Here is a 27,956-nt window from a genome sequence, read left to right on the forward strand (position 1 = left end):
CCAAATGCCTCTTGAATACTGACAGGCATGGGGCATAAACCACCTCTCTAGGAAGCCTGTTCCAGTAGCTGACAACACTCACAATAAAAAAGTATTTTCCTAATAACCAGTCTGAACCTCTTCTCAGTGGTGCAGCTTTGAGCTGTTCCTTTGTATTCTATCATGGGTTATCAGGAAGGACTGGCACCTCCCTCTCATTCCCTCCTCAGGAAGAAGTAGTGAGCAGTGAAGTTACACTTTCTCCACGCTAGACAACCCAAGTATCCTCAGCTCCTCCTCACAGGATGTGCTTTCTAGCATTGTTACTGGCTTTGTTGCCCTCCTCTGGACACTTTCAAGTACCTTAACATGCTTTTTGTATTGAACTGCAGAACTGCACAGAGAGAGAGGGAGAATCACCTCTTTGGACTAGCTGGCTATGTAATGTTTAATGCAACCCAAACGGCTTTGTAACAGCTGTTCTGTTCTTATAGCTGTCTTAGCTGTCTATACCTGTTGATAAGAGCTCACTTCCATCATCTGTGTAATGCCCTTCTAGTATCTGTAGGCTTCTCTTAAATCTTCCTTTACAATTAGTCATAATCCTTCCAGCATGAAATTAAGGGTAATAAATCTTCCCTCAGTCTACTGACCATGCTCTTACTAATGCATATGAGTATGTGGCTTGTGTAATTAGCAATGGGAGCATACTTTTGGCTGATCTTGGCATACCGTATAAACCTCAAGTCTTTTTCTGGCTCTTTTTCATCCAGTCCCTTCTCAGACTGTACTGATGTAGTATAATATTTTGCTGTCTGTGCAGAACTTTGCAAGATTTCTTGCTTAGCACATAAGGTTTCTGAAGGCTCAGTCTTCATCTGTCTCAAAGCTACTGTTACAATTCTCCTTAAAATTGCACTGTACTTCACATTACCTCTTCCATCTGTGTCAGCCCCTCATAGAATCATAACAGAATGGTTCAGGTTGAAAGGGACCTTAAAGATCACCTAATTTTAAACCCCCCTGCCACTGGACAAGGTCCATCAAAGCCCCATTGAATTTCTTCCTTATATCTAAGCTAAATTGACCCTCTTTTAGTTTAAAGCCATTACCCCTTGTCCTACCACTACACCCCCTGACAAAGAGTCTCTTGCTAGCTTTCCTGTAGGCCCCCTTTAGGTACTGAAAGGCCACTATAAGGTCTCCCCAGCGCCTTCTCTTCTCCATTCTGAACAACCCCAACTTCCTCAGCCTGTCTTCATAGAAGAGGGGCTCCTGCCCTTTGATTATCCTCAAGGCCCTCCTCTGGACTCACTCCGACAGGTCCATGTCCTTCTTGTGCTGGGGTCCCCAGAGCTGAACGCAATGCCCAGGTGGGGTCTCATGAGAGCAGAGCACAGGGAGAAAATCACTTCCCTCAACCTGCTGGCCACATTTCTTTTGATGCAGTCCAGGATACAGTTCTTTCTGGGCTGCAAGCACATGTTGCTGGCTCATGCTGAACTTCTCATCAATCAACACCCTCGAGTCCTTCTCAGAGCTGCTCTCTAGCCATTCTTTGCCCAGTCTGTATTTGTGCTTGGGATTGCCATTGCTCAGATGCAGACCTTGCACTTGTCCTGGTTGAACCTCAGGAGGTTTGCAGAGGCCCACCTCTCAAGCCTGTTCGGGTCCCTCTGAATGGCATCCCTTCCTTCCCTCCAGGGTGTCAACTGCACCACACAGCTTGGTGTCATTGGCAAACATCCTGAAGGTGCTCCCAGTCCCACTGTCCAAATTGATGACAGATGTTAAGCAGCACAGGTCCCAATGCCAACCCCTAATGGATGCCATTCATCATTGATCTCCACATGGACATTGAGCTGTTGACTGCAACTCTCTGAGTCCAATGCAGCACACTCAGATGAATTGTTCCCTGCTAACTTGTAAAGGGTACCTTCTCTTTTTTGTTGTTTTTTTTTTTGTTTGTTTGTTTTGTTTTGTTTTGTTTTTCTTTGTTTTTGTTTTTGTTTTGTTTTGTTTTGTTTTCCAGCAATCAGGTTCTCAGTAAAGATACCAAACAATATGGTATTAGACACCTTGGGTACACCACTTTTCCCCAGACACTAACTAGATGTTGAACTATCACTTACTATCCTTTAAGTCCAGGAATCCAAGTGTTTTTCAGGCTACCTACCACCCTGTTCATCACGCCTATACTTCTTCAGCTTACAAATCAGAATGACTGAAGCATCAAAGCTGTCTTCTAAAACAAGAGTATACTCAATCCAGCACTCTCACCTCATCTGCAAAGCCTGCTGTTTCATGAAGGCAAAATGGCTGATGAAGCATTACTTGCATTAATAACATTACCTCTTTTTAAAGACCCTCTTTTTCTTTGGATGTTCTCTTCACTATTTATCTCTTGTAGGGAATGTACTGCAGTCATCCCTAAGGGTTCAAGCTGTCTTAGTAGCATGCAACACCTGCTCATCCCCACACAACTGGAGAACTCCTTCCTGCTCTGCACACCTGGTAAATTCAGTTGTCTCTGGGTTTTCTGTATTGTTTTTGTTGCTGCTGTTGTTGTTGTTGTTTTTGCAGCTTTTATATTTAGCACATCTAAACATAGCACATAAGTAAAGAGACTACTCAAAATCACAAAAAAAAAGCTATTGAAGACTAAAGAAAAGGAAAAAGAATGCCTCCAGGGAAAACATTACAGGCTGACTTTCAAAAGAGGTAATAACTAGTGCATAAGACACAGCATATTAAAGATTAATATTCAAATGGTAGTGACAGCTTTCAGAGTTCATACCCATTACAGCATGGTTTTCATTAGCAAATACTGATGCTATTTAAATGACACAGGAGTAATAATAAAAAAAACAAACAAACAAAAAATGAAAACCAAAATATTGACAAAATGAAACTTGCAAAATGATAAAATTAAGAGAATTATGGAAACCTTTTTTTTTTTTTTTAATTGAAAATGCTTTTTTTTTCAGAACTCCAAATAGAAAAGCATTTTTTTTAAATCTGTATTAGGATTGCCTGAATCTATTTCACTGCTGAGAGAAAACATATAATACAGAGATTATCACTGTTACTGTTTTCATCATGTGGTTTTACTGTATTTCCTGCAATAACAAAGAATCATCTAACTTCAAAACAAATATATGAAGTAGGTGTTTTTTTGATCTATCCTGCTCTTCTGCCTTACTTATGAACTGAAATAAAACTCACTTTGTATATGCAAATGAATGCAAGATACAAAGTTTCTAGCCAAGAGTTTAGAAGACATTATAAATAATATGCTTTGAAACTAATTTAAATATTAACTGCCTTTTGGGAACAAAGAAGGCTCCTCCACAATCATGGCTGGATTCTGATGTAGACAAAGCAAATTGTTTGCATTTGCAACAACTCTCTGAATATACAGAATACCATCATGCAGGATATTTCCAGCCTGTGTTAGAGATCTTTTTTTTTTTTTCATTTTTGAAATTTTCATATATTTCCATTATCTCCAGTAATAACACAAGAGAATTAAAAATGTATCAAAGTATATGTATTAAAGCATTTCTTCATTTTAAAAAACGTTAGTTTGGAAGTGGGTTCTTTTTTTGCATGGCTATAATGTAGCTAGTAAGAGAAAGTACAGCACATACAACACAAGGGTTTGCAAAGAAAAGAACTATATATGCACTGTATAAGTAAAACTAGCAGAATAGTTTTTATTTATTTATTTATTTATTTATTTTTACCAATCTTTTTAGAGATAACACAATCTTTTTATGGATAACACCATCTTTCAAAGAACAGAGGTGGAAAAAGACACATAGAAATTGTTGATTATAATTGAGTGAACTAGAAAAAAACTAATCTAATTTGTATAGCTAAATCATTGCCAGTGAATTACTCAGATTTTTTTACAGAAGTCTGTCAGAAACCAGGAGATACCACCACTGAAAATATAACACTACAGGAAACGTCTATCCAACTCTGCTAGTGTTCAATAGAGTTTAGTACCAGTTCATCCTCTGCATACTAGCCACAAGATTAGATTTATTCTCTTTCCTTCAAAGCCAAAAAAGTGAATCAATTCATCCTTCAACAACTGCATAAGCTAATTATTGTTCTTAGTCCACCAATCTCCACTTATTTTAATCACAAAATGATTACTTGGTCATTTTTGACCAAGTAAATAAAATTAACATCTGCCCCCAAAAAATCTTGATAAATACACAAAATACATCTGAGAAAGAGAAATCTGTTAAATCTTATCTGATATTCATTATTGCTCAAATTTGTCTACAAATCCCAGGAAGCTGCCAGATAACTATCATATCATTAAGCATTGTGGGAGAACATCGATAATTTAAGAAACAACAGGAACACTACCACCAGCAGAGGGAGAAAGTTTCAACACTTTAGCCCAAGGATCAATAGAAGTAATTAAGAAATAATAATTATTATTAAGCCAGAGCTATGCTGTCATTCTACCATGGTACAACTCATGGAAGCTATGACTAGAGCAGTCACTATGAGTAGAGCAAGCCAGAGCATACTGTTCACAGATGCATTCATCAGTGCACATACTCGTAAGTGGTGAATATACTTCTGTATATACATTCTTCCTGCCATCTGCATACAAAAAAAACAAAAAAAAACAAAAAAAAAAAAAAAAGCTACCATTTCTAGACACTGAAATGCTGCATTTAATAACATTGGTTTACTTATCAAAGAAACACAAATTGAGGTTACTCAAACTCAAAGCTGACATGGTTAAAATTAGTAGGAACTTTAAATAAAAGGGGCAAGTAAAACTTTGCTTCCAAGAGTGAAATGGTCAGGTAACATAATATTGAAGCAAACAAGTGTTCAGAAAACTAAAGTTGGAATCTTAATTTACAATTGACTAAATTATTTCATTTTTTTTCCTTCTATGCTTCTTAGTCAGATTAACCAAAAAAAAATAATTAAAGAACCACGCATATATTTAAAGAAATCACAATATATTTAAAGAAATCACAAGCCTCTTTCTTTTAAACTTTGTGAGACAAAAATACTCAAACTTGTTTGTGGAGCTGCAAGGAGTACCAAGACCATGTTGTGTCACATACATCCTAGGTATTTTAAAATATTCAAAGATTAAAATTTAAAGTTAAAAAAATATCCTACTTCTTAAAGGGCTGGCAAATAGCAGTAGTGACACAAATCTTTGGCATGGTGAATATGAGAGAATACAGAAAAATGCTTCCAATAAGGCCCCTATCTGGCAATCCTCCCCAATCCCTTCACAGAGGGACACATTATTTTCCTCCTATATCACATTGACTGAAGGACCACCTAAATGTGACGATGCTTCCACACATATGCAGGATCCCAGAGGATGACAATAAGCAGGGTGAAGGGAGGAAAACCTACCAGAGCTGTACCGGTTATATACCAGCATATACCATATACCACTCCTCTCTGGCTGCAAAAATGAAGGCTCCTGCAACAAAAGCAGCATGGCCAGCAGGTTGAGGGAGGTGACTCTCCCCATCCTCTGCTTTCGTGAGACCCTGCCTGGAGCTCTGTGTTCACCTCTGGGGACCCCAGCACAAGGACATGGATGTATTAGAACTAGTCTAGAGGAGGGCCATGAAGATGATCAAGGGGCTGGAGCATCCCTCTTACGAAGACAGGTTGAGGGACTTGGGGTTGTTCAGAATGGAGAAGAGAAGGCACTGGGGAGACCTCATAGTGGCCTTCCAGTACCTAAAGGGGGCCTACAAGAAAGCTAGGGAGGGACTCTTTGTCAGGGGGTGTAGCGGTAGGACAAGGGGAGTGTAGTGGTAGGACAAGGGGGGTGTAGTGGTAAGACAAGGGGTAACGGCTTTAAACTAAAAGAGGGTCAATTTAGCTTAGATATAAGGAAGAAATTCTTCACTCAGAGGGTGGTGAGGCACTGGAACAGGTTTCCCAGAGAAACTGTGGATGCCCCATCCCTGGAAGTGTTCAAGGCCATTTTGAATGGGGCTTGGGCTACCTGGTCTAGTGGGGGGTGTCCCTGCCTATGGAAGGGGGATTGGAGGTAGATGATCTTTAAGATACCTTCCAACCCAAAGCAGCTGAAAAAAACAGCTGAAAATATATATTCATATAATATTCAATAATTCATATATATATTATATAATAATATATATTCATGCAAGGCAGGACATGTGAGATTAGTAGAGACCAAAAAAATACATATGGATCTGAAAATCTGAAAAACTGTGATTTTTCTTTTCCTTTAATAACTATCAGAGTGTTCATAAATATCGCAGACAATTCACAAAACATAAACATAGGTCCCAAGAATTATATCATCTAAACTCTTTACATTATAAGTTTATTAGAAATTACCATCACTGCAACTCTGCGTGTTTTTTCCTGTATTGTCCATTTAGAATGGAACCACACCATGAATTTTTACACAAGGAAAAAATCCAGTCCCTAACAAGGGTCAGTCCTAGTTAAAAGGAAACCCTCAGTGACTGGGGAAACAACCAGGTGCTACAGCCTGGTGTTTCAAACCAGCACTTGACAAGTGAACAAGATATAGGTGAGCATTCTAACAGTGAGAAGATAAACAGCATCATCTGCACACCACAAAGATTCTGCCATGATTTATTTTCTTTTTAAAGTGAAACATTACTCCATTACACTAGGAAAAAAAAAAAAAAAAGAGAGAAAACAGCAGTAATGGCAAGTCAATATAAAACAAACCTTCGTTTCATGAATTTAACTTTAAAGTCACAAGTTACTCTCATTCATGGTTCATTGATTTTTTTTTTTTTTTTTTTTTTTTTGTACAGTTCTTTTCATTCCGTGTTGATCTGGGTGGTCTAACACCACTGCTGTTAAAAATAAATAAATAAAATATCTGGAAAGCTCTAAAGAAACTCCCAACTTGTTTAAAGTTACTTAGGGAGATGATTGTTTTTCTTTTTCCAACTACAATCAACTAAATCCTTCATTCATGTTTCATTTATATTAGGTATAAGCCTTTAATAAATGGGATCATTTAAAGAGTAACAGACAGCACATTAGATTCTTCTGCCAAGCATATGTCATGTCTTAACTATTGAAACTTTAATTTCACTCAGAACATCCCATCACCATTACCATTATGTTTTAAACTGACTGTTGTTTGAACTTATTAGCATTTAGTCTTTCTTCCAGTGTATGATTTCTTCACCTACTTATAAGAACCCCAGCTGGATCGCCATTGCTGGAAACAAGTCATTCACAGTCACTGGAAGCCTTCCTTTGTTACCAAATCTAATAGCTTTTGGTTAGGAGTCCTCTTCAAGGCCCTGATGCAAAGCTACACATTTCACCCTAGCTTTGACACCTTTGTTTTATCCCTTCCTAGATGACTACATTTTTTTCTTTACTGTCTGCTTGTCTCTTTCATGCTCTTACTTTGTTATGTTATGCTCCTCCAACACTGGAGAAGATAGTGATATTCTTGTTGTCCTCCTTTTTGTCTTCTCAAGAAATCCAATAAAACTTTTCAAATGAGCATTTGCCCAAACATCCTTATTCTGCCTGCTGACTATATCTTACAGTTTTGCCTTTTGTCTCGTCTTCAGCTCTGACTTAAGGAGATCACACACACTCCCACAGGGTGCTCTCAACCCCTCCAGCAATTTGCTACTGCAGGGCTTTCATAGCACCCAGTCACCAAATGGGTCAAGGCCTTTTCTTCTGGAGCCTTAGGAAATGACATTATTACTTGTATCTTAGCTATTATCATTTCTTTTACTTTCAGCAACATTCCTCGAATCTTAACTACCACGCATTTTTTACAACACCACGGAAAACTACTGTATTTACACGGTAAATACAAATGCAAAGACAGTTCATGGTGTAAAAAATAGAATTCCTGTACAAGCCCCTAAATCATCCAAATGACAGTGTCTATCAGTTTAATGGCTAGTTCTACACCTAAAAATATGGTAAAATACATTATGTAACTGTATATTGTATATATCTTAGTAGAAAATTTTATTTTAAATATTATTGTTCTCAAAAAGTTTATTTATGCATACATACATGCATGTGTATATAAGTATACAACATATTAACTTGTATGATCTTCACTCAAAGGCAATGAAATGGGTTTATTCGTGCCTTGACGGTGGATCTCCTCTTAAAACATCTTTCCGTCAAAACAAAGGTTTAATGTTTTTTTTTGTTTTTTTTTTTTCTTTTTTTTTTTCTACAAGTGCTTTCAAGGGCGCTTGACAATACTATTACATAAAATCTGCAGTCAGTGAACCTAATGGAATGCACTAGCCATTCAGAATCCAAACAACCTGTTTGGCTTTGCACGTCACTTGCTATTTAAATTGCTCACCGAGCACACAAAAGAAAGAAGTTATATACATGCAGGCCATTTGAACACTGACACATTTTGTAATTATTTGGATGGAAGTCCTTGGAGTTCAGCTCCTCTACAGGCCAAAAATTCATCTAGCTAAAAAAAATGAAAATTAATGAGCTGTCTAATAACACATGGCAATACTGTAAAATTTTGCAGAGATTTATGTAGGCTGACTATAGAATGACAGAAGTTAGACAAAGGCTGTTATGTAGGTTAAAATGGGATTTCTTTGGGTCATTACTTACTTGCCAGGACCACAATTTTAAAAACAGTTTCTCAACAATCACTACCACAAGTGCTCCACTCTTCAGAATAGTCTGAAAGCATCCACTAAGCGTGGATTCAGGAAACCAAGAACTGTGTAAGTTATTACTGGGATCATTTCTTTCAAACACCCAAGATCTTCCATAAATCTCTCATCCAAATAATGTTGAGAAGTAACCACATTTAACTGATTAAATCTGAAAGATTTGGAACACAGAACACGGCTGCCAGCAATCAAGAAGAAATTCTAAGAAAACATAAATTATCATGCTGAAAGCATTTTTATTGTTGGGTGATTTCATTATCTAGAGAACATTAGGGTAATTAATGCATATGAAATTATTAAACATTAAAAATGCTTTCTAAAAGCTGTTCCTTCCTTCAGTTTAGACAAAACCTTCAGATAAGTGCCCCATGATGATCACATTATTCAGGTTTTGAAAACTCATGACAACAAATGCTACTTATCATGAATATTTAATAGCTGAAGAACTTTTGATAATGAACAGAAATAAAGGGTGTGTTCAAACTATGTGACCTTACGAATTCAGCAACAATTTATACAATTTTGGGCATCAGAAAAATTGTATCTTCTTCTGGAAGAGGGAGCAACAACACTTAAGTATTCCTATGAAAATGTGCATATTGATCAAAAGAAAAAAAAATGGCTGGCAGGAGAGTTCAAGTGAAGATTTGATAAAGAGAATGAAGAGAATGTAGCTGGAGTGTCTGTGCATGTATTTCTTGACTTAGCAAGCAGAAAAAAAAAAAAAAAAAAAAAAAAAGACTAGAAAATTTGTATTTGCTCCTCAATAATCTCCTATTGATGTTGCATGCACTGAAAATGACATCTCTCCTTCCCAGGCATTTTCAAACCACTGAATGGAAGCCTTAACACCTCACAACCTACCGTGCTCTGATTTGGTTGGTTTAATCATCCTGATGGAGGATCTAAATCAGGATCTAAAACTTTTCTTAGGGTTGTTCAGTGAGGAGAACACCTTAACACCTCTGACCTTCTGGTAATGACTCTTCAGTCAGAATTACCACGAAATACCTCAATGTCAATAGCTAAAAAAATCAGATACCATCTCTTTAGAGAGACACAGAGTATCTATCTAACAATATTAATTTTACTGAGGTGCATATCTCTTCCAGACTGGGTCTGATTGCTTTGCCTGTAATCCAGCCAAGCCAAGACCAGCTTCAATCCAGAAGTTCTGGGGATGCGTTAGCCCAGCACTGTGCCAGAACTACATTATTCTCAGCAGGCTTATTAACCAGGACACTACACCGTGTGTAAATGTTTGACTTGCACATATATTTCACTAACACATTTTTTTCTTTTTACAGATGGACTGTAGTTTTTATCAACAGTTTTGCTCCCACAGTAACATGGGGTAATACTTTATGGCTGTATAGGTTTTCCTATCACTTCAAAAGAAGAGACAAGAACCACAGCATACATTTTGCACGGGTGGAGCATGAGCCCTGTGCAAGGAGGTGATTTCATGTCAGAAAACCAGTCACAACATCCAGTAGGTGGCACGTATCTGGATGTAAAAATGCAGAAACTTCCCAAGACAGAGGCTAAATGCGAACACTTTTCTTTACTGAGGGTGGTAAGGCACTGGAATGGGTTGCCCAGAGAAGTTGTGGATGTCCCATCCCTGGAAGGGTTTAAGGCCAGGCTGGATGGGCCTTTGGGCAACCTGGCCTGGTGAAGGGTTTGAACTACGTAATCTTTAAGGTCCCTTCCAATCCAAACCATTCTAAGACTCTATGATTAGAGGCAAGAACGGAGACTGCTCCTTCCCTGCATATGGACCGCACGAGTGGAAACGTACCACAAAAGACAACATTTTTGTGCTACTCAAAAGCAAAACACAAAAAAGCCATTTCTGCCAATGACAAACTCACAGGCTGTACCTGGCCCACAAGCCAAAGCCTTCCTACTGCAGCTACAGGAAAAATATATAACAGGATGGGGATTTTGATAAGAGCAAAGTGAACAGGTGGGCAGCTCAGCTCAGACCACTTGTAGTGGATAGCAGCTTTAACACCTATACATGTTATGGAGACCCAGAGCTTCCCTAGAGTCTTACAACTATTCTCACCACTCTAGTACCAAAAGCGCACCACCAATAAACATTTTCATACCTAAAGATGTAGCAGCGTGTAACAGAGATCAGGCAAAAAGACACCACAGCCAGCGTTAGGTCTGCAACTAAAATTGATTTATTTACTTAGGAAAAGCTGGGTTCTGCAGAAATTAACATTTTTCTTCCAAGAAAGCTCACAGAGTTAGCAGAAGCAGGCCACCTGTATGCTACGCAGACTGAGTTGCTTGCTGCTTCGTATTAATTAATTAATTGCCAACCTCAAGATGAAGGCATGATCTGAGCTGCTTAAGAAATATAAGTACACACTAGATTTAACACACATGCATTTACTAATTGCTGAAGCTGAAAAGCTCTGAAGAAGCAATGCTAGAAATAACTTTGTATAAATAAATTAACTTAATATTTTTAGTAATTAATTTAAAATATATAAACACAAAGGTAAATTTAAATAACTACAACAAAACAGGACATTTTCGTGGGGTGAAATCTGATACAATCTTTCCTCAATGATGAATCTTCAAGAGGTGATTTCCGCCATACATTCACCATTTTCTTGAAATCCCTTAATCTTGAAAACACCACATTTATGGAGTCTTTCTTTTCATAAGAGCATATTTGCAAACATAACCAAAAGTTTCTTTTAAATTAAGTCTTTACTTCATTGTTGACATTTCCAGGAAATTAAAAGCTTTCACATTAAAAAAGTACTGTCTTTCTCTCTTAGGATAGTTACAGTATTTATCTATAAATATATGCACACACATATATATTTACATACACACATGCACGAACTGGAAATTACTGCAAGTTTATCTTCCACAGATATTCACTTTAGATTCAAGTAACTGGCTTAAAAACAAAGTCCAGCATTCAAAGGCTTCTAGATCTCCAGATCCTTTGGAGATCTAGAGTAAGTTATGTGTTGACTTGCAGGATTTTCTGCAACAAACATCTAAAAGGAAAATGGCAAATCACTGAGGATAAAGACCAAAAGGCAACTTTCCTGTTAAGATGTACAGAACAGCTTCCTTTAGCTAGACTGAAAGCACTTAACAATTCACATCATGTGTGATTAAACTCTTTGCAAGATGAGATCTTTCTTACTCACTAATCATTCCTCTCCCAGGAGGTACAAGTAGACTTGGAACAATTGTGAGCATTTTCCACGTGGAATGTGATCACACAATGCTGCACATCACCCCTTCTATTGCCACAGTGTCTGCCCTGCCCTTGCCTGGTAAAGCTACCCAACCAAATTCACTTTATATGTGAAAATTGAATTTTTATCTGATACAGCATCAGGTTTATGAAAGCACGGTCTTCCAGTCACAGCAGGATTAAACATATGATATTATTATACTAATAAATGAGCATTATAATACTGGTTAATTTTAACATAAGTAAAATACTATTCTAGTCAGAAGCTCAACAGTTGAAAATGGCTGAAGATGACACTGACCTAGTGGTACCAACCAAATGCAGAATGACAATGAATGTACAGTGTGATATAAATATAAATCTAAGTAGCAGGACTGAAGCTGTTTCCAGTAAAAGAAATACGGTGTGTCATTGTAAAAGTTGATGACTTCTCATATACAGTACTATCTATACCTGATCCTGATCACAAATTTAGGGGAAAAAAAGTGACTGAGGCAGCGAAAAGAAGGGTTACTGGGAGAAGAAGAGGAACAAAAAGATTTGTGCCTAGCCAAATAAAAGGTCTGTAGTATTTATCCGTATGAAGGGATAAGTACAAGGCAAGAAGCAAGGGCTTTCTAAGGTAAATAAATAAAATAATAATAATTTTAAAAAATAGGTATAAGAACATATGGCTGTATGTTTGTCATAAAACAGTTAAAAGTGAATGTAGCCATTTATTAAAGCAATCAGATTTTTATAACAGTATTTTAGTGGCATAGCAAAGGTAAAAAAGAAAACCCTACTATTTTAGAGGGAGTACAATATGTTTATAAAGAGGAATGCTGGGAAGTGATACTTGTACTAAATGAAGAATGGAAAGTATTCCCAGGAGAGACGTTTCAGTTCCACAAGTGAAGAGATAGAACATGTCTCTAGGTGTAAAAGCTACAAAGCAATTCAACCCAAGAGCCATAAAATAAACCCTGTATCAGCAAATCTGAGAGCTGAAAGGGTTATCTCATTTTGCAAATATGTTGGAAAGTTTGTGTGCTTTAATAGAGAATATTAAAAATAAATAAATAAATACAAGACAAAAGCACTAAAATAATACAAATGCCTCAATACTGCACTTTAAGCAATGACACAGAAGAATTTTAAAGGTTTGAGTTTATTCATCAAAGTCAGTAAAACCTTTCATTGGTAAACCTTTCATTTTAATATATCTAAGACCGAAAAGGAGGGAATATCTCTATAATTTAAATGGAAGGGAAAAAAGAAACACGAGTTATGGTTAAAAATTGATGATTTTTGATAGTTTTTTTTTTTTTTTTTTTCCCTGAAATACTATTTAAGAGTCATTTCTGTGTTAGTTTTGGGTACCCAGCACAGCAAAGAGCTGTTATGTGTATAAACACATTCTACAAACAGTATATGATATATTTAAGCATAATTTTATTTTAAAGAAATACTCTTTGTCCTCAGTTTATTTTCCAGGGAAACTGAAAGCAACCAACATCTTACAGCAACAAAATAATTTCACTAGAATAAAAGCTTCGTTTATAATAGAGTTAACTTTAGAAGAAGAAAAAAAAAAAAGCTACAAAACAGAAGACTTATAAACGTGTACTCAGATCAAATGCTCCAATAGACACATTTTAGGGCAATCGACATGTTCTGATTAGTACTATCAGAATACATCTCTTCAGAAACACTTCAGAACACAGTCCTAGATAACAGTAAATCTAGTCACTAGCACCAATGTAAGTTGAACACCCAAATGAAAAATTTGGCTTCTTTCATCAGGTAGCCGAGTTGTCCTTCAGCAACCAATTAGCTCTTAAACAATTAAGCATAAAAAGAAGCACTAAATTCTCTCAAGTATTTCCTCAGAGTGTGTGAGTCAATGGAAATATCAACCAGTTAAATATTATAGTATTTCTGTTTTCTCATCTGTACTGATGAACAGATGCCAACAAAGCTCTACTGAAACTCTCCTTATAATGTATTTACCTCCAGAGAACAAAGTGTAACAATTATACTATAACGCTTGTAGATTTTTTCTTGAAACCATTTAAAATAATAACAGAGCAATGACACATGATTTTGTTCTCATACTAGTCATTAAATCTTAACATATAACTAAAATCCCTGATCTAGTAAGTATTTCAGTTACCTACCTCCATGACCATAATGGATGTGATAAGGAAGAAAATAGTTTGTATAGGGTAGTTATCTAGTCTGCAGAGAAAGACTTATTTTGACCAAGCTGACTGATGTCATTATGGCTAAACATAAACTATTGAATAAAAATAAGAAAGAAAAGTGCAAATCCATTCCTTTCCCCACCTCCCTCCATCATCATTTATTTTCTTTCAAGTTTTAAAGACCACAAACTGTACCTACACTGAAGATAAGATGAAAATTAAACCTGGTGAATTATCAAGTATTTTGTTTCCATTCTTCTCTCTACAGACTTAATGCAAGACCTCCAAATAAAATATTTTCAAGGGAAAACAGTAGGTCTCAAATTGATGTTTAGCAATGGAAAATAAACAATGAAGTTATTTTACTAAAATTATGAGTTTAATACTAAACTAAACATTCCAATTATCAATGGCACCGTTATTTTAATCTGTCCTAACGGGAAGCTCCTGGCTTTCTGGAGTTACCTGTAGAAATACTGAGTGTATTTTCAAATGTTAAAGTTAAGCATCACCAATGTTCAGAAATATGAAAAAAAATATATATGATTTTAAAAATATATATATTATACTAAGAATAGCATGGAATAGAATATCTAAAAACATTCTTAGATATTTAACATGGTTGTTCTCAGGGCCTCAGTTAGATTTTCCCCTTCTGAACTAATGAACTTTTATCAGCATTTTATCAACAGCATCCACAGTTAATAGAAATCCTATACAGATCAATACGGGAGCATAAGTGCTTTTACTTCCTCAATGAACTAGCAAAACACATTCATGTTATGGAAAACCAGAATGTTCAATAGACAACTCTATTCTAGAGTGTTCAATAACAACCCTATTCTAGATTCCATTACTAGACTTTCACACATGGGTAAGGTTCCTATACTCCCAGGTGTTATCTGTATACAACAATTGCTTATCATTACTCTATTAATAATAATCATTTTCCAGAAACAGCTGGTAACAAGGTAAATGACATAAATCTATTTGATTAATCAGTGCTCAAAGTGGAGCAAAAAGGCAAACAGCAATAAACTGTGGTATTTTTAAAAATACACACATACAAATGTACACACATCTACACAAACACAACACACAGAAAACATCATGAGACCCTACTTTTAGCCAAAAACTCATGAGAGAAGTCTTATGAGGATACAACTCCCAGTCATGAGGAGCTGATTCACAAAAGCCATTTTCTAACATGCCAAACTCCATGAATGCGTGTCAGTTAACCTACCTTCTTCAAAGATGTCCCTCTCGTGCTTCTCCATCATGTGAAACTAAAATAATACCATAACTACTGCTGTAAATATTTTTCCACTGATGAAGTAGGAAGCTTGGGCTGGGACCGCTAATGAGCAGCACACTGTAGATAGACATCCAGCCACTCTGTCCCTTCAGCTCCAGAGAGATGGTATGTCTCTGGGATCTGCCTCCCGTGGCAGATTGTCACTGCCAAGTACACGTGCCAACAATACAATGTGGACAGGAGTTAAGAAGAGAATCTGTAGCTGGGCTTAGTTCACTAAAAACTAAGAGACCTGGAAGAAATGTACATACACTTACACAGCCCTCTTGGATATAGTAAAAATACAGTTACCAAAATTACTATAGCAAAATGATAAGAAAAAATACTTTTTTGTGTGTGTTTTACAGTATTTTGCATTCTTGTCCTTTCATTCCAGGCGACTACCTTCAATAGGTACAACTATTTTCCCCATAGCACAGGAAGAAAAATATCTTCAATTATAGAAATGTCAAGTACGAGAAAAGAGGAATCCAAAATGACACCTGACTTCATTTGTTATAGCAGGATAGACGTATACCTAACATTATTTAAAAAACAAACAAACAACAAAAAAAAAAAATTAAAACTCTAAGAACATCTAATAAACTGTTTCATTTGCCAAGTTAGGAACTTTCCTAATCATTTTGTCATCAGCTACTTCAATCCTAGCTAAATCCCCTGGCTTCTGGAAGTAAGATTCATGCACTTTAGCAAATTTTGCCCAAAGTTGATATAAAATTACTAAAAAAAGTCACTGTGTTTTATCATAATCAAAAATAGGAAGCTGTACACTTCTTGTAGGATAAGAACTGGTCCGTGAGATAGTCCTCTTTGGTGATGTAAAGTTATTCAATAGTTGGTGAACTGCTGCCTGTAGCTGGAAAAAAAATCTTCCAAGGGAAATGAAAAGCTGAAAAGCTAAGTTAAATTGAAGCTGGAAGCAAAAATACATATATATAAAGGACAGAAGGGCACTGATGTAACTATGAAGAGAAATTAAGAACAAACTGAAAGCTAAATTACTAAGCTTTACAGAAGCAAAACTGCAATAAATGTGTAGAAACACAGCTTAAAAGCTCTGAAGAAGCTTAACTTATATCCCTTGGGAGTTTGGCTATCAACCAGGCACAAGTTTTAAATGTATGCGTATGTACACACAAATGTGTATTCCTGCACAAACAGATTTACAACATACAGCTCATGTTAAGGCCATGTGTACTTCCTCTGCATTGCAGCTTTGTATAGACATACTTTATTTCTTTAGTATATCTGCTTTCATCCCAGGAGAAGGAAATAAAGGAGCTCGTTTACACATGCCATACCCAGAAAGGGCATCATGAACACACTCCTCTCTAACACAAGCGAATGAGTCATCCTTCACATGTTCACATGTTAACTTGCTCTTGACCAGTTGTTAAAAAAAAAAAAAAAAAAAAAAAAGGCTAGGTACACAAATGCAATTTAATGGAATCTTGAAAATGCAAAATCAGAGTTCCAAGTGTACCAAAAAAAAAAAAAAAAAAAAAAAAAAAACAAACACCAAAGGCACAAAATGATAATCCTATTTGAAAATTATTAAAATGAATTATGCTGCAAGTTTCTAAATCATATTTCACCCGTCTGATTTTTTTTTAAAGTCTGTTCTGACTGTTTTGTAAGTCAATAAATGTTTAGTCATCAATATTGTAACTGCTTAGTTAAACTAGCACATTCCAGAAGAGACTTATTTTAGACTGTTTTCTGATTTTTATTTTTTTTTAACATTTAAAAGGGTTAATTTACCAAAAAGAAACTCCAGGCAATATGGAAAATGACTGTGGAAAATGTGACTCCAAAGCACTCAGTTAAAATAAATGAAAAGGTAACCTTCGCTTTCATAGGTTTGTTTCAAGAATAACTTATACATAAAATAGCATTCATGAAGTCCGTGTCAGTTACCAGGCTGCTTATCCTCCTCCAGAATTTTCTGAAATTATACCTCTAGTTTAAGATGTTCTATGTTTCCTAAAGTATAGGTATGTTTTAAAAGAATTCTCAAAAAAAGGACAAAAATCTTTTCTAAGTGTAATACCTAGAAAGCCAAGAATACTTACGTGGAACTATACATTTATTTGTTGTCCAGTTTCAAATATGTACTGAAGAGTAACTAACCTGTGGACTAACCCTGAGCTTAAAACATTAGCCAATACTGGACAAATGAAATAAACTCTTCAAAGCTCAGCAGTTCTTGCTACACTCTAAATTAATACATGCATTTTAAAAATATTTAATATTACATAAAGAAACAAAATACATAAACAAACATATTACAGCAGCATGTTAGAAAATGACTTAAAATATACCTTCTCATTAAAAAAAATAAAAATTAAAAAAAAAATGAAAGTAAGTGGAAAACCAGTTTGGTAATAACCACAGAATGAATAAACACCTAAAATGATACAGCTACACTTTATGCCTATCGGTCTACTTTGTAGAGAGCTCCCAAGAAACATACAGAAATGGAAAAGTGTCTTATAAGCTTACTCTTCTAAAAAAAGACCCATATCCTACTTTTATGTCTAATGAAATACCAAAGTAAATATAAGTATGTTTATTACTGTTTATTTCAAATACTTTTTAATGGAAACATTAGGGGATTTTGTTTGCTTGTTTGTTTAGTTCTTCTATTTTACAGCTTCCAGTTTCTCTCTTTCTGAGCATTTTCTATTTCAGCAGAATCTTAGTATTCTGAATTTATCCAAGGATGTGAAGTTGGAAACCTGGGGATGGGAAAGGGGGGTGGGAGGGGAGGGAAGAAAAAGTTACCTTTGAGAGATTTTCAAGTCTGGACAGAAAGAGATATTAAAAAATAAATAAATAAATAAACAGCCTAGAAAAAGTATGAAAACTCACCAACTCTGGGAGAAGGGAGAGAGCATGAGCAGAGACTCTTACTATCATGTTAGTTACTATCATACTAAAAAATGCGCTACCAGTAAAGACAGGCTTTGCTCACGCACACTTTGCTCAACTCCATACTCTTTGCCTGTTAAGTCTGCAACATACTACTCATCTCCAAAAAGGCTCAAGCAATACAGTCAAACAAAACACTTTGACAAAGTATGACTAATAACCTTGATCAAACTTTTAAGTGTCGAAGGGAAGTTTATACTTCAGAACACCACAGAAATAACAAGATTTTGAAAACAAAGAAAATTCTAGGCATACCTTTAGGAAATGCTGCTTTCCATGTGTTTTGGTATATTTGATTTTAAGGTAAAAGGCAGAAAATAATTTCAAGGTAAAATGTAAACATGTCAGGGTTTCCCAGTGCTTTGTTTCATGGATTCACTTACAGCACTGAATATACCCTTGACCCTAAACCAGGCAAGTTCTTCACCTGTAAGCCTATTTTTAAAAATCAAGCTTATTCCTTGCATAATGTGACAAGCACTGTCAAAAGGGTTGATGTGATGGTTTCAAATGAGATGACTGTTACAATAGTTGTGTCATAATTGCATTGTCTCATATCGAACACTATTTTTAAACACACTAAAAGCTAGCCTTCTGCACTAGACTTTTATGGAAATATCACTCCAAATATACCAATTGCACAGAAGTTTTGAGAACACATTTCTGATAAAACAAGAACAAACATGAGAAAAAGTTGAACATATTTAGGTTTAAATTTCTGTGTAGGGTAAGAGATGATTCACAATACCCATATACACAACTAAAGACAATTTGTAATCATTTTGGAACTTTTCCTCATTTTTTTCATCGTATCTGTCTGTGGGATGCTTTGGTAATTCAAAGAGCGGGTCTTATTCTTTAAGAGGAAAACCTTTAAAATGTACAAACATTAAAAACAGACTAGAAAGCTGTTAGCTAGCCCACATAGTCCTGCATATAAATACCTGCTGGCATCTTAGAGGAAAACATGTTACAAGGAAAGCACCCACAGAGTTTTCACATCATGGACATTAAACCGCACAAACAAGTCTGCTAGCACCTTGGAAAGTCAGCACTGGAAGTCAGAACTACACAGGTGTTAACCCAAAAAAAAACTTGAACAGTATTTCCCATCGGGGTACAGCCAGAAAGACAAGACATCCAATTTTCAAATAATCCAGAAACCTGTGAACAGCAAACTCTTCACCAGGGTAAGAAAAAGCCCCCTCAGCACTTGGCTCTGTAGCTCACATGCCCTCCACCACTGAAGAAACCACAGCTGTGGCCTTGTATGTGCCAACACATGCCTCTGTGTTGGCTGTGGGTAACACTACCTGAATCCTTCACAGCAGAGATACTAGGATCTCCAGTTCTTGCTGTCCTACTGAGCCACATAGGTAAATGCTGAAGACCCCCAGTAAGTTTAAGTACAAGGCACAAATGGTTTCCCATCTTGAACCTTCCCAACTGCCAGCCAAGATGACCCTGCAGGATGATGTGGGGCAACAGAGGAATGACCCGATGTCAACACTATGATTACTGCAATAGCATATACATTTAATGACTTTCATATTATTTGGTATAATGTACACACAGAAACTTTGTATGTATGGAATGGTACGGAGATGAATAATGGTATGGATAATGATATGGAATGGTATGGAAATAAAACTCCCTTTTCCAACCAGGTGAGGATCATATTAAAGTTATCAAGATTGATAACGACCATTAACATTGCTGTAATGAGGTAGCTTTTAATAACAAGTAGTTAAGAGAGCAGATACACAATTCTGTATCAGTAATTGACCATTTATGCAAATAGTTTTAAGGTCTCTGTGATCATCCTGTTCCTCTCCTCAAGCCCTCAGAGATGCTGCTACAATCTTAATGATTCACTATTTCATGAATTGTTATTCAAGAGTCACTGATAGCGCATTCTACACTTTTTTTTTTTTTTTTTTTTTTTTTTTAACATGATCATTGCATTTATGTTACTATTAAATGTAGCTTCCCTTAAACCAAAGTGTAAGTACGGGTACTGCTGCTTCAAGATCGAGCATGCCAGTACCCAAATGGCCAAACACCATCTTATCTCCACCAAAGGCAAATATACCTCTAATGCCTATGTTTGGTGTCATGTTCAACTCACAGTTTATCTGTGAGGTAAAGTACTTTCAGAGGAAGCAGTAGATGGCTTGTAAAGGTTCCAGAAGCTCAGGAGACAGTCACAGTGCCAACTGCACTGTAAAGGGAACCTTTTTGAGCAAGCAATTTGATCTAAATAGACATTTTTATAGGATAATTGCTGTAAATACTGGGAATCAACAACAAATAGGATATTAAAGAGCTGTATTATTTTAAAAAAATGTCGAACTACTGAGACTATTCTTTCTATGGTTTTCATAGTACTTTGTAGAAAGAAAAAGACCACAGGAAAATGCAAACAGCCATTAATGTGGGCTGCTTGTATGTACAAAGTAAAACTTTTTTTCAAGTATCAAAGAATGCTTTACCAAAAGATTTAATGTCTATAGGACATTTTGTATGAATGTAGCTTTAATGCATATTTTCTCCTCTGGAAAGGCAAAAAGACTACAAAAAGAAAAGCCTTACAAAATTAGCATTACATTAAGTGTCCCAACAATGTTGATGAATGGTCTTTAAATCTGTTTGTGTTGCATTTGTCATTTTTCAGTTTCTGAAAAAAATCCTGCTTTGCTGATAGCCAGTATTTATAAGCTGACAATGTTTGATTTCTCTTAGAATTGTTACAGCCACCTAATTTATGACTTGTATTTTAGTTTGTCCTTTTGTGGAAGTACACTATTTAATCTTTTATACACTTAGGTTACAAATTACAAAACCATCTTTTGAAACCAGAAACATCATATAAATAAAAAGGAAGGTGGGAGGAAAAAGCAACCAGCTTTTTTTTTTTTTCTTTTTCTTTTTCCCAAATCACGAAGAATCAAGGGCCTCCTAAAATGCAAAGCAAGAAACATGATCTCAGTTTTTTAACTATACTTTTGTTTTCCAATGAATAAAACAAGTATGAGTCACTAACACCAAGCTAGCCTCTTCATTCACAGAAAAGCATTTCTAGGCTTCAAAATTAGTGGAGGAGAGATGCTCAGTTGAAATATGGACTCTGAGAAAACAGAAGGCCCTCTTTAATCTCTATTATTATTGATTTGGGGAAGCAAAAGTTGTTAACACATGAAAAAACAGCACAGAGACTTTTCAGAGAGGCATTTTACACCCTATTACATTACACCCTATTCACTAAAGGTGTAATAAACCTTGCATCACCAAAACTGTAGGATCAGTTAAGAAACACATCAGAACCAAGACAGATTTTGTGCAGAAAGCAGGAGGGAAATGACTTGTGCACAGCACAAAGCCCCCACCAGGCTGTTGGGCACTGCTCTGCAGCTAAGCCACAGTTGAGCTTTTGCTCTTGGCCAGCTGCATATAAGCTGCTACCAAGGCAGGCAGCCTGTCACTGTCCTCTCTGGTCACTCCCCGGTATCATCACCCCTTTGTTCCTCCATCAGGTAGGGGTTTGGGCACATCACCCTCAGCCCAGCCCACCACAGGCCCACATAGCGGAGTGGCATGGAGCAGGATGGCCACTGGGGGTAGCCATCATCCCTCAGGCCCAGCCACTGATAACACAAAATCGTATCCCCAGGGTAGGCGTGTGCCTCCTCCACTCTACACAAGTGGCTGAGAAACACTGTCATTAGATTAACTTCCCAGCAATCTGATGACTAATTTAAAGTGGAGGAGCCCTATCAGGGGAGAGAGAGAGATGGATCACCTCAGCCATAAGACATGGCGCATGGAAAACCATGCCTCAGCGCCATCTTCCAACTGAGCACAGTTAGGATTAAGCTCTAGAAAATTACTCTCAGAGCAAGAGTAGATCACTGTGGGTTTGTAGCTCTTCTTTTCCTGTTCCTTCCGATGGAAAAAATACTCTTAAAACAAAACCAGAAGAAAACAAAAACAAAGTTGTAGCCCTCTCCTTGCCACCCAGTGTAAGCATATAAACTAGCATATGCCTACAAGCAAGCACACCATACTCGCTATATCTATACACAAAAAAAAAAGAACTAAGCATGAGAGGCAGCCAGGCTAACCTATACCACCACAGCCACCTGTCAAAGATCATGCACCTCAGGTTTTCTCAGGAGTTCTTTTATTTAAAAAAAAAAAAATCTTTTATCCTCACCAAAAAGAGATTTTTGGTTTCTTGGGAAAGAAATCTAGTAACAAAATGATACAACAAAGATTTAACTTTTCTACAGCTTTTCTATTTCTGTGAATCTGAATGGAACTGTTTCCACTTTATATCAGTCATGCAAGACCCAAAACCCTCCTGAAAGCAGTGATGGTCAGAAAAATCTTGCAGTTTAGCAGGTCTCAGTTTAATATTTCAATACAACAAGAAGACTTCAAGACAAATTTGGAAGTGGTTATGCAGAATGCCCAAGCCACAATCTTTGGTTTGCACATATACCTATAAAAATAATTCCCCTTCTAGCACCAAAATAGTGTGGCTGATCTTAGGCAGTGATGGAAAAGAACAACGTGCTAGTTTCAATAACCTAGGGGAAAAGTAAACCCCCATCACAGTCTAATTTAACAACTTGCAATTCTGCAGTCAGTTCAGACCACACTAAGCAACCAGCTTCACAATACAGAGGGATGAAACTATGCCCAAGCATGAAATGAACCTGAGGACCCTTTGGTTTATCAGAATATCCAGAGCTTTTCTGAAAGCAAAATATTAAATTTGCAGCTCTGCATCATAGCAAAAATAAAATTTGTTCCGAAAGACTCTTGCAAAATGTATGTCTCAAATAACTTGATATTTCAAGGTTTTTTTATATATATAAAGTGTAGATATTTTAAAGTGGCCTGCAATACTTTTGGTCTTTTCCATATCATCTCTAAATTGATACCGATAGGAATCATCCATTTTTCATGCTTCAAAATAGCTAGGTTTGGGCTGCTCTCTCTCTCCAGCATACCCTACTTCACTCAGATTTAATACTACGATAGCACTCTAAGCAGCTTTGTCTTAATCATCTGCATCTTCTGGAGGATCTGTTGCACAGGCAACAAGGTTAGAGATTCTTCTAACAGACAGAAATACTAGCCAGAAATGAGAAGCTGCTATTAAAACGTCTAAAACCTTAGTTTACTTTTGCTTTACCATTCTTCATTATATAGACATAGGGTCCTCAGGAGCAACTGACAGTCAAGACTGGTGTCACTGTACTCCAGATCCCATAAAAACACATGGTCCTGTTCCATTAAGTTTCAACTTTCAGGCTCCAAACTTGCCATGAAAAGCTGAGGTTCTGGGGAGTTCTATAACTCAAGTTTTCAAAAGAGAAAAAAGCAGACTTGTTTTTTTGCTCCGTCTATCACACTTTGTCTCTATCTCACTTATGCTCAATTCCCAGAACAAAAAATTCCTAATATTCAACTTCAAAATAAATTACAACCATGGTGATAATGTTATCTTTTTTGTTCTCTTCCCCAAAATTCCTCCCAAGAAGACAAAACAGGAAAAATAAACAGAACAAAAAACTTCCAAAATACTCCTGTCATGTAGAATCATATTTCTGCTACTGATACAGATCAGCAGGCATCGAATGCCTGTAAGGATTTTTAAATGACCTTATAAAGACAAAGCACAAACATATCAGAATGTAAGATTAAGCTACCAATGTAGCACAATGTTTAAAAGTCTGATTAAGAACTGCTAGCCCAACATTGATTCCCATCTGCACAATTAATACCTTCCCAGCTCTAATAGTGCAACTGGTGTACTTTTTTTACATTCTAATTTACAATAGTTGTTGAAATAGTCTCTAGAAACACCCTTCTATAGTGTAATAAGGGATAAGATTTCCACACCCAAAAACTACACCAAGTACTAACTATTCAAGATTTATTGCTCATTCACTATTCATGCACTGCAGCCTAACAAACACATTTTTAAATGGCCACCTTTTCCCAGGCCTTTCAGAAAAAAAAAAAAAACACTAATGCACAAAACCAATTATTTTTTCTGTCTTTTTGTCTTTAATAGCACATAACCTCTTTCAGTGGCCCATTTAAATGATTTTCCTGCTTAATGAGGTAATGCCACAAGGGCAAGCATACATTAATATTAAAGAACCAGTCAAAATAACCAAAATTTTATTCATCATATTAGCTATCACCCTTCATCCTTTCTGTCAGTTGCACACAGTCTATTTTTATCTACAAAGATAGTCTTGCTATTAACCAAAATACTCTGAGCGAAATAACCCTGAATTTTAGTTATGGCATTGCAAACAAACTTTTCTGGAACTGCATCACATTTTTATTACTTCAGAAAATGTTGCTACTGAATGAAGTCATTTGTTCTAAAAACGACTTCAGCATAGTAAGATTTGTTACACTGTGTGTGTCTGTAATAAATTTAAACACTGTTCCTACACTAAGTAAAATACTGTTAAAAGTATATCATAGACACAGGCAGTGTAACAAATTTTGTATCTGTACAAGAGAAAAAATAGCCCCATTTCTGCTTTTGCCCATAAGGAACTCTATTCAAATGCATCTGAATAATTAAGAAAATACAGGCAATTCCTCTTCAAATACCACAACATATTTTACAAACCTGTGGTGCAGAAGAAAAAGATATGCCACATGCTCATACAAAAATAAATTTTAAAGGGCTCCAACCTTTACAGCATACATCTAATATGGCAGTATCCTGCCAAGGATTATATATAGAAACCCTAAAGGTAGTAATGCTTTAGCAACTTATAGCATAGCAATACTTACAACATGGCTGCTCACAGATACAAGCTACAGTAACTGTCACCAAATGAAAATTGAAAAATACAAGTAGAAATAAATATGCTTGCAGCAAGATGCTGCGAATGCTTTTCTATCTTTTTTTCCTTGAAGTCTGCAGTTTACATTCTGATGCATGTATTAAAGCATAATTTTGGTGGAAAAAGATGGCAGATAGAGCTACTTACACTGCACGATGCAAAACCCTGTAAACATACACCACCTTGCAACAAATACTGTTACTTACCTCATATGACCAAACACACTGTGTTCCTCCAAACCTTCGGACACACCTTCCCACCTCCACGTCTTCATGAGTGGTGTACATCTCCCTAAGGCATTCACCTATATGTGGCACCATCCTCCTGAGGACCTCCCGGCTGAAGATCATTCCTGGCCCTCCCATGCAGAAATTCTCTCCAGGCTCAAGCCCCAGTTTTCCGAGTTCTTCAATGTTGCCCAAACCAGTCTGTCCCAAGTACAGAGGTTTACTGCTGTTCAACGAGCGAAGAAACTCCTCCAATTTTTCACCTGAGAAAGATAAAAGATTACTGTTATTTCTCTGTCTATACTGCCAGCCATCTGTTTTCCTCCATCTCAAACTTTTTTCTTTTTTTTTTTTAATGCAAGAGGCACTTCAGACTATCACAGGAAACGACTTCCAATGCAGTATTCCATCCCTAATTGAAAATATCCTTGAACAAGATTACATTTATCAGACTTTGTTGTTGTTTAAATTAATATCCCCAAATGATATTTCAATGGCATTTTCATTCAGCCTAAAGAGATAATATGATCAAAACCTTGTCCTGTTCAACCAATACTGATGGAAAACAGTTCCCTGCTTGTTTAAAACTCCCTAAAGAGCGACAATTTGTCAATATAGGTCTAGGTTAAGGAGGACTGTGAGGGGAAGTGTCTGGTTCATTTAATATGACTGATTTTTGTAAAGACAATAAATAACCTAAATTAAGTAGCATAAGGTTGATACAGAATAATTTCCTGTACTTCCTCTAGGATTCTGGTGAAAATCAGGCACTTTCCAAACTATGTATAGTGCTACATTGTTTACACTCTTTTCCTTTACAAAGCTTACCTATTTTTGCAAGAAACTGCGATTTAATATTTACTTGAAATTCAGAGTTGATGGATAGGTTTAGCTTGGAGCCAGTTGAAGAGAGGTTTTCTACAACCTGGAAATGAGCCCCAAGAAAACGGTGACACCTTTTGCTTCTTCAGCCAAAACGTGTGTGTGTGTGTAGTTCACAGATGAATGACAGCTGACAAACAAGCAGTCTATTAAATGATTCAGACAAACCAAGTGACAAATAGGCAAGTGTGTAGTTACCTCAAGTTAACTTTCAACAGTTTGCACAATGCCCGTAACCCAGGCTTATGCTTACAGCCTCTGTTTTTTATTTTTTTTTAACCTAAGAACAGTACATTTCACTACTAACAGTTATTTTACTCTTATTACCACAATGCAACCTTTTTCCTTGCAGCAGCAAGCACACACCAAAAGGAAGCAGGTTTCAGAACATCCTTCCTAGCACAGCTACAAAACAGGGCCGACACTTCGCCGCCGCGAAGCTTTACAAGTCGCCGTTCAGGGGCTGCGCCGGCTCAGCTACGGTGCCAGCGAGCCAACTGAGAACTTCTGTGAGCGGTGATTTCCGCAGGGCACCAAACCGGAGCCTTCGGGCCGAGCCCGGCTCACGGTGGCGCCGCCCCGAGAGGATGGGACGGGACCCATGGCGGAGCATCCCCGAGGATCCCACGCCCGGAGCACCCGTATCCCACGCCCACGGGGGACGGCGCACCGCCTCCCCGGGGCTCCCCCGCCCTCCTCTCTCCCTCCCCGTGTCCCTCCGGCCGTCGGGGCGCCCGCGGTCACCTTTGATGTAGACGTCGTCGTCCGCCCTCATGAACCACTCGTACTTGTCCAGGTAGTGGTCGTGCATGTATTTGAGCATCATGAAGGACTTCTTCTGCGGCGGGTACGAGTCGTCCACGCCGGGCAGGGCGACGACGGGCAGCGGGGGCAGGCCGGGGGGCGCGGCGGAGCCCTGGCTGGAGAAGAACTCCACGCGGCCCGGCACCGAGGGCGCCCACGTCCTTTGGGCCGCCACCGCCCGGCTGCCCAGGTACTTCTGGGCCGTCATCACCCCCACGTAGAGGAAGTTGCGGGGCTTGGCGCAGCCCCCCGCTCCCCCCCAGTCCCCGCTGCCGTTGTGGCTGCTGCCGGGCCGGCCGCTCCGCTTCTCGCCGCCTTCCTCCTCCTCCTCCGGCTCCCCTTCCCCGCCGCCGGCGGGGCTGGACACCGTGCCCTCCTCCGCCCAGGGGCTGCTCCTCACGCCCGTGCCGCCCAGCACCGCCGCAGCCGCCTGCTGCCCGCCCGCCGCCGCGGCGCCCCCGGCCGCCCCTGGCCCCGCCGAGCGCCCGTAGTAGGAGCAGAGGCTGGCGCCGCGCCTCTTCTTCTCGCTCATCTCGGCCACCCTGGGGGCGATGAGCCAGGAGGCGGCGGTGAAGCCCAGCACCAGCCCCAGCACCACGCTCAGCCAGGGTCTCCGGGACCGCGCTGCCATGGCGCGGCCGGGGCGGCGTCCCCTCGCCGCGTCCCGATGGAGGCGACCCCCGGCCCGGGCCGGCGGCTCTCGGCGCTCCTCCCTTGTCCCGCCGCGGCGGCCCGGGCGGCCGCGCTGTTCCCGAGGCAAACTTCTCCGGGCGGGCGGGCGGAGCACTAGCGGCGGCCCCTCGGC

At 38.1% G+C, this 27,956-nt stretch overlaps 1 protein-coding gene across 1 annotated transcript in view; it reads right to left on the reverse strand.

Moving 5' to 3' along the window:
* CHSY3 (chondroitin sulfate synthase 3) overlaps positions 1-27,956 on the reverse strand; it is a 177,504-nt gene that overhangs the window by 149,325 nt on the left and 223 nt on the right. The window contains exons 2-3 of the mRNA XM_035309622.1: positions 27,092-27,956; positions 25,445-25,728 (exon numbers count right to left, since the gene is read on the reverse strand). Coding sequence (XP_035165513.1) covers positions 25,445-25,728; positions 27,092-27,782 — 975 coding nt within the window. The 5' untranslated portion in view covers positions 27,783-27,956. The remainder of the gene's footprint in view (positions 1-25,444; positions 25,729-27,091) is intronic.

This window comes from Oxyura jamaicensis, chromosome Z, assembly GCF_011077185.1.
Source record: "Oxyura jamaicensis isolate SHBP4307 breed ruddy duck chromosome Z, BPBGC_Ojam_1.0, whole genome shotgun sequence".
NCBI classification, from domain to species: Eukaryota; Metazoa; Chordata; class Aves; order Anseriformes; family Anatidae; genus Oxyura; species Oxyura jamaicensis.